This window comes from Phasianus colchicus, chromosome 8, assembly GCF_987193195.1.
Source record: "Phasianus colchicus chromosome 8, bPhaCol1.hap1.1, whole genome shotgun sequence".
Classification (NCBI taxonomy): Eukaryota; Metazoa; Chordata; class Aves; order Galliformes; family Phasianidae; genus Phasianus; species Phasianus colchicus.
In genome coordinates, this window is record NC_143443.1 from 5,301,932 (window position 1) to 5,313,971 (window position 12,040).

Here is a 12,040-nt window from a genome sequence, read left to right on the forward strand (position 1 = left end):
CTACTTTCACATATCTGCAATAAATGCGAAGTTTGTTAAGTTAATCAGTTTGTTGACTTCTTTAGTACATTGATGAATGTACTGCAATCAGTAATAACAAAAAGCCAAAAATTGCATTATTCTTTGTGAATTATTCATTCAGCTGTACCTCTTTAAGATTCCCTGATTTAATAATCCAAGTTTCCTGAGCAGGAAATTCTTTTCTCTGTGATACGGTAACACTATTTTAAAGAACACAAGCTGTATCTCATAACTTGAATTAGACCCTCCAGAATGAAAGGCCAGAACTTCAGTCTAACTTGTTTTTGTTCCCAGTTTTTGGGGGGGGTTTTTTTGCAGTCTTCTTAATAGCTGAGGAAAATCTATTTAAGGGAGCATCAAAAATCTTTATGGGAGTACTATTGCTATGGGTTATCTGTCTTTTCAATTAAAAAGCACCAGGCATTTGCAAGTGTGGAAGAGAACAGTACAGATACCAAAAAGGAACGTGAGCAGTAGAGTAGAGATTGTTGGATTTCTTTCTACTATTTTGTGTTTGGAGAGAGAGGGTAGGTTTTAACAAAATGTGTTCCCCAAGAGAATTTGTCTAAGATATTTGATCCAAGCAAGAATTTCTTTGGGAGTAGGTGTGGCCCCCACTATAAGTAAAGTTCGCATTAAGCATAAAATGCGGGTTGCTGTTAAATCATGTAATAAAAAATGAAGTAAATTTAGGTTAATTCATTTGCATAGCTGAATTATATCAGAAGTTCTAATTATTCACCTAACCAACAATAATAATTCTTACAATGCATTCACAAAACCTATACTAAAACTTCATTAAGGATGTGACATAATATTAAATAATACATATGCATTTCTGAGCCCCAGGAGATGTTAAGAGAAATAAGGAGTAGCTGGAAAATGAATAACCAGTCATGCCATGCAGTATAAATGGGTTATATTTTGACATAATTTTGTGTTCCCTTATTTCTGTGTTAGCAAAACCTGGATTTATGGTTTGTAGAAGAAATACCGTGTGAATTCTAGATATCTTTTAATTCCTGCATTAAATAAAAAGGAAGCTGTTTTTACAAAACACTACAAAAAAGTTGTTTACAAAAGTATTTTTCTATCATACCATAAAAAGAAAGAATTCTATGTATCAACATATGTAAAACGAGAAAACAATCAATGTATATAAAAAAAGAATAGAAGTAATATAAAAGGAAGTCTTGTCAGAAATGGAGGAGACTTGTGTCGTAGGTGGTTTCTTCAAGCTAGAGTTTGTAAGCTGCTTCGTTAATATTTTTTTTTTCCTATTTAATTTTGTATTGCCAGCGAGGAGGACTCCTGGGCTGATAGACAATATAATGGGCTTTTAAACTTAAGATCTGATTTTGAGCTCAATTTGATGGAATTTGCTGTTTATTTCCGCTTTTGGAGGGTCCATCTCCTTATACCAGGATTACGGTGCACAGCAAGGAATAAAAGAAGCATCCTTCCTCAAGGATAAGAAAACATTTAAGATGCCAGTCAATTATTTTCATTCTTAGAAGGGATGTGATCTATTAGATATGGCATAAACAGCAGCTAGCTGTGGATTATAGCAGTATATATCCTTAGAGAGTTTCTGCTGACATGGTAGACTGCCACAGCAAAGTTTATAGGAACAGTAATCCATGCATTATTAATTTTGAATCTTCACTTTGCAGAAGTTTACCCTTTTGCAGTGATAATTGTTACTGTACCCTTGGTGTGTTGTTTCTAGAAGTCTCTCTTCATGCTGCAGTCCAGGACAGAAAAGTGGGATGCTACATAGAAATGCCTTTCGGAGGACTCCTCCCTTACCTCGGGGTAGGTTCAATGGGATTACAGGACCAGCATATCAACAGCTAGAAGAGTCCAGGATCACAGAGCAGGACACAATACCTTGTCATGGGTAAGTAATGAAATATCCACAGTAGGCCAGCGCTGCTTGGAGAAGTAATTCTAAGTAATGTTTGCACAGCACTTCTTTCTTCCGTCAGCACTGGACAAATAAGAGGAAATAATTCAGAAGTCCAGCTTTCATGTTTTTTAATGCAATCTTTGTAGATTGCTTGTTTGCTGTGGATGGAAAACTGTTCATCCCAGTTCATGTGAGTTTGTCTTTGAACACATACAAAGAACCTGATATTTTTCATCTTCTAATTCACCTCCAGCTGTACATAAGGTCTGAATTTCAGAGAGCTCCCAAGCACCTACAGCAGCCTTTGAAGTCTGTTGCAATTGCTGGATTGTTTTGCATAGTATTTACATATCCCTATAGATTTCCAGAGGCTTCCCAGAATTGCTGCAAACACACTACGTGTAACACCAGGAGGAATACCTGTAGGGTTGCTCTGGTCTCATTTAAAGATGCCTGAGTCCCAGCTTAGCACAGACTGAAGCAGGCATGCATCAGTCCACAGCCAGGCGTCCCAGGAGGGAATGTGACTTTGCTCGCTAGGTCTCTTGTAGCTGAATCTGCTTAATGAAGCTGGCTACAGTACTTAATGGAGGCAGACTGAGAGCGGGGTTTGCCTGGGACAGGAGAGAACAAAGCAGAAGAGAGTCAGCTTTCTGTAGGCCTTGGTTCAAAGGCTCAGGTTTGTCTCATGCTTCTTTTGTTGATGCAGTTTGCTTTTTCTAGGGTAGAACCTTTTTGTTATTTCTTACAGTCAGTATACTGTCATTCATTCCTATGATGATGTAAACCTTAAGAAAGTTGTGACAAAATGGAAGTTTTGTATCGGGCAGGATGCAGCTTCCCTGCCACGTGGCAGTGCCTTGAAACACAGGTGTGGAAGAAAGCTGCAGCCTCTTTATCTTGAGAAACGAGGTAGAAAGCACAGCAAGGCTGTGTGGCTAGCTGTATTTGCTCTCCTCGAGGAAATCAGTATGTGATACTACAAGTATCGTCTTGTACTGGTCTGTATCTGGCCTGTTAACATTCTGCAAAAGTTTGATTTCTTTTTCACCATGCTGCAACCCCTTCTGGCCTCAGTCCCTAAAGCACCTCGTCCTTATTTTCTGTACTATCCATGTCTGTACCACTGGACTTGCTTCGTTCTGCCTCTGTCAGTGGGACATGTCCTCAGAAAGAGGCCTGCAAACACATTGGCAAGTGCTGTTGTGTTGGAGTACCAGCAGCTGTGTCACAGATGTGATATCAACATCCTTAAGCCAGTCCCCATGAGAAGGAATTACAACCATGTGAACACGAGGCATGAAAATTATAGCAACTCTTTGATCTTGTTTTGTTGAAGTGTTTTGATGATGGATAGTATATTTTTATGAAAATGTAGTCTTTAAAGAATCTAACAAAGCTTTTTGCAAGGGATGCAGTAATGAAGTACTGTAACTAAACTAAAATATAACAACTATAGCAACTAAAATTTAAGTGCACGTCTGATCTCCGAACCAAAATACAAAGATAATGCACTAACTCTACTTCAAGTGGAAGCCTTCTAACCAGGAACCCTTTTTCCCCAAATCTTTCTCTTGCCATCTTTTTGAGATTTTTGGTGCTCTCAGTAGATATCAGCCCAACTGGAAGGTCCTTGGAGAAGTTGGGGTTCTTTTGCTGCTTCAGAAAAGCACCAGCTCTCAACATTTGCAATTCAGGCATTTGTAGACTTCGAGCCAAATACGACTGTTTCATCAGTCCGCTACTCAGAGTAGCAGAAAAACCTTCCTGAAACGAAGGGCTTAAAGTAAACAAATATCTCCATGGCAGTCACATCTCAGAGCATTTTGGGTTGTCACGGGCATGCACACAATGAGGGGGACAGCACTTTGGTCCCACGCTGTCAGTGACAGCTGTTTGCATTGCTTGGTATCAGCTGCTAGAGGCAGTACCTTATATCTGCAGATGCAGATGCAAACATGTTTGCAGATACCCAGCATGTCGTATATTCAGGTAAACACGTAGGTAGATATGCATGCTTCCAAGGGTGAGCTGAAGCCTGCTAATGTCACTGTAGAGACTCTCATTCATCTTAATGGACTTGGCCATCAAGCTCCTACAGTGAGCATCTACAGCAATAGGGCTTATAGCAAAGTTCTTTGCACTAGACTGAATTAAGCCCATTTTGTATTTTAAGTCATAAGCCCTGCCTGTCTTGCTTTAATATCTGTTTAAGGGACAGCGTAAGTATGCTTCATTCAGTTTCATTCATTGACACAGACTCTTGAAAACTGTGTAACAGGTGGTTGCTGTTGCAGATTTATGAATGTTTAAGGGCTTTTTTGCTTGATTTCAGTAGAAGAGTGGGCAGAGCTGCACTCTGAAGTACGTGCAAAATTGAATTTATTCAGACAAAATAGTTTTTTCAGATGAAAATAATACAAATACCTTTCTTAAGGGACATTTTAGTTCTGGGAAACAATTACAGGAAACAATTATTATTATTCTGCACTTAGAGGTGCTTATTGACTGAAGTCTCATTCTGTTGTAACCAGCAACAGTTTGGCATCAAAAGTAGAAGCAGGGATCTGTTTGTAGTGAACTAAAAGCCGGCTCTCACGCGGCTCAGAAGTCATATCCCTGCTAGTTCAGTACATTGCCTGTTACACACGGTACATGTGCTTTCATTCAACCTCAGCCTTTCTTTGAAAGCTGTGTAAGCAGAGGGCAGAAACATGTACTTCTGGCATAAAATCGTTGTGTTTGTCTGCACTTTAAAAAAAAAAAAAAAAAAAAACAGCTATGGAAATATGCCAGGCATTGAGTTACATGTTATTGTTACTGCCAATTAGTTTTCAAAACACCAAGAATAATTGAATCCTTTTTATGGAATTGGCAAATGTTATTGTTATCTCACTAAACTCATTGGATAATTCCATCTTTTCTTGGTTTCGCTCATATATCATCCATATAATACATCCATTGCATGTGAAATTCATTAAAAACATTCACTCCCTTTGTTTTCAGGGTGCAACCCAGAATATATTTAGGGCCTGAATTACCAAAAAGGGGAATAATGCAGCTGATGAGATCCCTCCAGCTATAGTCGTTTGAACAATTATATAATAAGCAAATGCAAAGGAAACAAGAATGGGCACAACAGGTCTGCACTCTTTTGTTTTCCTTTATTATTAATTTTTTTTTCAGTTGTCCTCCGTCTGGAATAATTTTGCTAATCAGTTTTTCATTCATACTGATTCTCAAAAACTGTTCAAGAAAGGCCCTCAGTAGATGGCTATAAACGTGTCTAAGCACAGGACAAAAGTAATTAACCAAAAGCCGACCCTTCCTGTTTCAGAGTAAAGCGTAAATGCAGCTGTATAGCTTGTGCAAGAAATGCTGTTTCATATTCCTAAAAGCCACTTGCTTTATTGTTCCCCTGGGTCCCACTTCCCAAAGCAGTATCTTAGTCCATCAGATAGCAGCAGAGCTCACAGTGCCTCCTCCTTATTGCAGATCTCCCTGCTGTGCTTTGTGGTCTTCTGGGGATGCTGCTGCAGAGTTTCAGTGTAGCAACGCACAGTGCTGCATGTGTGCCTGTGTGCAGGTTCATATCAAGCAGTTAGGCAAACACAGCCACCATAGATGAGCTAACTACAAGTCAGCAGCGCTCTCCTGGAAATGAGCCTAGAGTTATTTCCTCCTCTTTTGTCTGTCTGACAGCTCACCAGGAGGATTGGGCCAAACGAAATCTGTCCACTTAATTAGCTTTGTATGCTTTTATCAGGCTGCGGCTGTTTTGAAAACTTTAATTGCTGTTCCCAAGTTCTCTTTCTGTTAATGTCTGGAGAAGCAAGGCACGTGTAAATAGAGTACCCCGGGGGGAAGTCCAGTAGATTTAAGCAGCTTTCAGAAAATATCCTTCCTGTCTGACCTCAAACATTTGCTCTGCACCAGATGTAGATATCGCTTTTCATGATCAACAGTAAAACCTGTTAGCTTTCTCATTGGCTTACCTTATCAAATAGCGATAAGAACATAAAGCTGATGATGCATAAAATATTGATGAAGCATGGGTTGTGATGCCTATGGTTCTCGGTAATCACAAGTAGTAAAAATACTGCATTTTTAGTAATACTTCTGGAATGGGCAACATCTTCTTGAGCATTGTTTCCTTTATAATTAGTATATTTTCCATTTCTGGTTTTTAAATATATCAGTGAAAATATTTTCTGATAAGGATATAATGAATGTGGCTTTGAATCAAAATGGAAATGTTGATAAAAAATTCACTGAGGTTGCCTCACAATAAATGAAATCATGCTATAATGTACGTAAGTGGAGGATAAAGGATTTTTCTTGTAGAATAGCTGAATAACATTTTCATAAGCACATGACATTATTTCCAGATGAGGTCTGAGAAACCAAATCATGTCAGCATTGGATGATTACAAAAAATGACGTTTGTTAGAGTGACGGTGCACGTAGACAGTCTGCATATTTGAAAGGGGGCACAGATGATTGTTTCCGTGCAATTAAAGACCATAATTTTGTTTCAATTTCTCTTCTTCTTCAGTGTTTTCCTGGAATAATGATTTGATATTGACAGTTCTGATGTTCAAGACAGCATCAATTCATTTCTCCGGTTAGAAATGAAAGAATGAGATTTTGAATTTGATTCATAGGAAGGGGGGAAAAAAAAAAAAAAAAAAAGATTTGAAGAGTCTTTTGAGTTGAAAGGAGACCCTTAAGGGCTGTCGAGTCCAACTCCCCTGCAGTGAGCAGGGACACCTACAGCTCCAGAGCCAGCTCCTCAGCTGGCTCAGAGCCTGATCTGGGCAATCCTATCTGGGCAACCCGTGCTAGTGCTTCACCACCCATACTGTAAAAGCCTTCCTTATATCCAGTACAGTGCAACTCCTGAAAGCATGTAAAAAGTTGTTATTGTTATTATTCTCATGTACTGGTGGGGAAAATGGGACAGAGGGAAAAGCAGTGGCAATAAAACCCATATCTCCAGAGCCTGCTGTTTTCCCCAGGGCCACACTAGCACTAAGTACTCCGAGTATGACTTGCTGTGCTGCAAGGATGCAGAGATGTATCCTTGCAGCACAGCTCTCCGACTCTCATACAGCATTCCTTCCGCTGGTCCTATCTGGCTGCTTAGTGTGCAACACAAATTCTTTCTTATTCCTTTCAGGTATTCATCTAGTGGTTTAAAAACTTCTCAGAATACTTCAATAAATATGCAACTGCCTTCAAGAGAGACAACCCCTTATTTTAATAACATGGATCAGAAGGACTTGGTCGGATACTCATCTTCAAGGGCCAACTCAGTTCCCATCATCCCATCTGTGGGCTTGGACGAAGCCTGCATGCAAATGCAAAATGTTTCTGAAGTAACAGGCATCAAATGGTGCAAAAACTCCTATTCAGCTGAACTTGTCAATGTGAGTTCCCCTGTCAGTAATTGTCTTATAGCAGAACAACATGAAGTGAAAATATTGCTAGAAACTGTGCAGGAGCAGATTCGGATTCTGACTGATGCGAGGAGGTCGGAGGACTTCGAACTGACGAGCGTAGACGCGGAGAGCAGCGCGAGCGAGAACACCGCGTTCCTGCCTATGAGCCCTGTGGCCAAGGCGGATCGAGAGGCACAATTTGTCTTAAAAAGTGAAACACAAAGAGACTCAGCGTTGACCAAGTGACTTTGTGTGGGGGTCGCAGGAGGGGGAATAACAGATCTGTGCATTCGATGCTTTGCTAAACAGGAAAGGAGGAAATTAAATACAGATTATTTATATGCATTAATTTAAGAGCATCTACTTAGAAGAAACCAAATAGTCAATCGCCCTCATATCATAGTGTTTTTTAACAAAATATTTTTTTAAAGGAAAGAAATGTTCCGGGAGGGATAAGGCGTACATCAGGTGCTTTCTAGGCAGGATTATACATACAGTTTCAGTTCTAGAGTATTTTAACACTGTCCTGTTTGGCTGTCAGAAGGCTTAGGCTATGCATCCTATTTTCAATATAGGCCAAGACCGTTCTAAGAACCATTCTTGGTTTCAGGGCAGCACTGCAGCGAATGCTGGCCAGGGGTGCAAGTTCCAAAACCCTAGCACAGACCCGGTCCCCCCTGCTCTCAGTTCTAGGTTCATACTGAGGGAGGAGACACACAAACATCTAACTCTTGGCACTAACTGTGGAATGACCGTAAATCCTTAATTGAGCCAGATGCTTGACTCTCTACCTTACTTGAGTGTGTCAGTCAGCTTGAGAAGTTCAGTGGAAACTTTTAGGAGCTTTGGGTCAGGCCAGGCCTGGAGAGGGATTGGGGCCCTGTGGCTGCTCCATCTTCTGAGCTTTGTCCATCAGAGCTTCTCGGTTGGAGGAAGAAGAAGAAGAACAGCAGCTCAAAGTGCAGAAGCACGCGCTGCTATTGCAGGTTCTGGGTTGGTTTAGTTTTTAAGAGTGGGAATGTAAACTCTGCTGTTCTTTACCGATCCCTAAACATTTCTTAACTGTTAAACTTTGAAGGCATTTGTACGCTCTCAAGGAGCACTTCTGAGTGTATGTGTATTTTTTTTAACTTATTTTTATTATGGGTTATTCAGAAATGAGTCTGGGAGATCCAACACGATCTGAAGCCAGCCAGTACGTGTCCATACTGCCCTAATTTGATCCCGCTCTCAGTTCTCCGGTCACTTTAATGAATCATGGCTTTGGCTTGTGAACTTTAAAGCTCCAACCCTGCAGATAGCTCAGTATGGGCATACCCGGGAGCATGCACACAGCTGATTCTGATGGGGCTATACGTGAGCAGATGGTTCCAGCAAATCAACCCCTGCTGCCTTAGAGAAGGCCTTAGAGAAGAAATGTCAGTTCCTGATTAGAGTATCCCAATCGTATTATAAGCATTTATTTTTTTTTTGCATTTGCCTTCTTTTGAGTCCCTCTTCCTCCCAATAAATTGTAACATAATATGCCAATAATGCAATGATTCGGGTTCAGTGGCTCACATGTTACTGTTTTCATTGTTATTAAAATATCTGCTTATTTGTGGGGAAAAAGAATATAAACTATGATAAATAATTACCAAATAGCCTTCCCTGATAATGTCAGAAGATTGATTTAAAAATTTACCGTATATACAGAATGTATTAAAATATTATTTGCAGCAAATTAATCGTTAAATTTATTAGATGTGCCCCAGACTTTCCAGTTCACAAGTCTCAAGACTTCCCAAAATAGCACAATCGGTCACACAGTGCTGTTGTATGTTTAGTCAGAATAAAGCAATATTTTAACCTCTGTCAAGTAAATTTGAAAAAGAAAATGCTGAAAATGTATGTCATTTATTTTGTGCCTAGCTGAGGCATTAAAAAAAATCCTCTTCACAAATCTTTATTCATCAAGTCTTACTTTGGTTTTCTTGTCTTTTTTCTTTTAATTTTTTGGGTTTTTTTTGGTTTATTTTTGTGTGTGTGTGTGTTGTTTTGTTTTGGCTCTTTTTTTTTTTTAAGATGATGAAATTGTCTTGTTTACAGAACTTTCTATGGCTGTAATCTTTGCTGTGTGTTTTCAATAAAAGTCTATTTGAGGGCAAATTATGCTTTATGCCCGGGATGGAGCATGCCTCATTCAGACTCCTTTCTAAAAAGCTGTAGAGCTCTTCTCGTAGCAGGAGGATGAAGCTGTAGGCTGGGATCCCCACAAGGAGTGGTCCCTCCGTGCCTTGTTTCTGCACTACGTAGTGGCTGTGCACAATCTCGCTGGTCTGAGCTGCCTGTGCTGGCATGGCACAAAACCCAACTCCAATTCTGGAAGATGAACTGTATGTTAAGTGCGGCTCAGCTTCGCATCAGCTTAGTTGTGAGACTTGTCTGTTAACACCATTTGTATCCTGCCAGCTCAGGACATAAGCCAAGTGAGCGTGCATCTACCCATAAGTGAACGCACCTGTAATTTAAGAAATGGCTTCTACATAAAGCTCTGATTCAATAATTTGTGAAGCATGCTCACAATTATTTGTTAATTGATTGTTAATTAGTTTCATTGAGAAATGGTATCTTTGCAGTAAAATGCAAAATCTATCACAAACTGCTCTGTCAAAACCAAATTCTTTTCAATCCAGCTGTAAGGCCTACTTGCCCCCAAATCCTACCAAACTGTGCAAACTCTCTTCTGGCGATGTATTGGAAACACACTGCAGGATTTCTGTTGAAGAAAGAACTATATCATAAGCAATGCCTTTAATGAGAGAATGTGTTCACTGAGCACCCCCAAAAGACCCAGAAAAAGGGCAAGAGCGATGTACTTTAATACAATGAAATGTTTGACTGAATGGTTGATGGAGATCTGAAATGGTGAGGATACCTTCAGTTCATGTTAGAGATGCGATCTTGTATTCAGCAAAGGATGTGTGACTGTTATATGTTAACTGTTCTATTCAGTTTTCAGCATGTTTGAATAGAGAGACGTTAATATTAACCATATGACAGACTAGTGTATTATTTGTTAAGAGTTAACACTTCAGATCCTATTGAAACTCATTGTTTACAGAGGAAAAGAAAATGATTTTCAAACATTGAAACAGGTGAACTTAAAGTGATTTGTGTGTTTCTCTAATGCAATTACTTTACCCCGTGGACAATTACTTTACCTCCTATTTTACAGTGAATGGGACAACATTTTCTCTGAGGTCTCGCAATTAGGTATGTAGAGGACACAAAAGATTCCATAAAGTTGCACTGAGCCAGCTGAAATGGTAGGCCAAATTTTGCTTTGTTTCTGAATCTAATGATCCCATTGAACTCAGTGGATCAGAAGGGATGTGTCAGTGCGAAAACATAATTTCTTCCTAAAATGGCATCTATTCCTGCCCTTGGAAAGGGCCTGTACTCTCCTTAAAAGAGGCTCTGAACTCTGTCATTTACCTGTAACGTAATTAAAATTAACACCAGACCTATGAAGTTGAGTGTTATCTAGTGTGAATGTTCACACGCGGAGCACTATGCTCAAGTAAACTGAGATAACATCTAGTTAAATGAAGCTGAACTTTGTCTGAACTGAAAGGAGAAACACTGCATCTCTTCAGTGTAATGTTGTGGAGCAGAATTGGGAGAGCAATGCATATCCCTTTTGTTTTTGTGGGGGTTTTTTCATTTTGTTTCTGAATAGAATTTCAGCCCAAACCCCAAAAAGCAGTAGAATGATCCCAATATTTAAAGCAGGAAATATGGGTGAGTATGGGCACAGTGTTAACCACTAAAAAACTTCAATTCATCCACTATCCAAAGCTGAACGTTAATTCTTGAAGGATGACATTTCAATGAACAAACATACCAAGAAAGACCTCTTCAACATGCTTTTGGCATCTAGTCACCTGCCAGGCTCTCAGCTGATGTTCTCAGTGCAATAATGATATACTAACAGAGGATCACATCTCAAATCTTTTCTACTCTATACCCAATAGAGTGTCACAAGCATTTAGTAGTCTATTGCAAGATGTAAGGGCCACTACACCGACGTATGGAGCTATCTTAATTCTGCTTATGAAAATGATGTATATTTGCAGTATGCAAAGCTCTATCTAGAACACGGTGCGAGGTTCGTTAGATGGGTGCTTGGTGTGCCAGGTCCATCCTTTTACAAGGGCTGAGTATCACTGACTGGGCTCCAAAAGCAGTTAGCTTAACACCACTTAAAGGTGGCTGATTCAAATATTATTCATCAAAAGCTTCTGAAGCTTCTTGTTTACGTTTTATAAAAACAACGAGACTATGGCAGGTGCTAGCATGTACCTGCTCCTGAATCAAAATGTTCAAACAGATAATTTATGTCTATCTTGTAGGGAGGGACAGAAGTTCAGATTCCTCTTTCCAGTTCATGCCCAGCTACCCTCAGTCTCTTTATGGACATTACTTGAACTCTTATAAGAAATTATGAGAATAAATACCAAAGAAGAACTCTGTCAGAGTACTAGCTGCAGCAAATGAAATTAAAGCTTGAAGGAGCAGACCCAGAATAAAATCTTTTTTTTTTGTTATATAAATATACTTTTCCTTTCAGTGAAGTGTAGTTTCCCTGGAAACTTTTTTTCACGTGGGAAAACAGTGAGTTTATATG

The 12,040-nt window shown here is 39.5% G+C and overlaps 1 protein-coding gene across 3 annotated transcripts in view; it reads left to right on the plus strand.

Annotated features, from left to right (window-relative positions):
- The window catches only part of NRG3 (neuregulin 3), a 360,960-nt gene extending 350,477 nt beyond the window's left edge, over positions 1-10,483 (plus strand). For all 3 annotated transcript variants that reach the window (XM_031602565.2, XM_090144756.1, XM_090144757.1), the window contains exons 8-9: positions 1,751-1,921; positions 7,110-10,483. In XM_031602565.2, coding sequence (XP_031458425.2) covers positions 1,751-1,921; positions 7,110-7,617 — 679 coding nt within the window. In that variant the 3' untranslated portion in view covers positions 7,618-10,483. The remainder of the gene's footprint in view (positions 1-1,750; positions 1,922-7,109) is intronic.
- Positions 10,484-12,040: the final 1,557 nt, after the last annotated feature.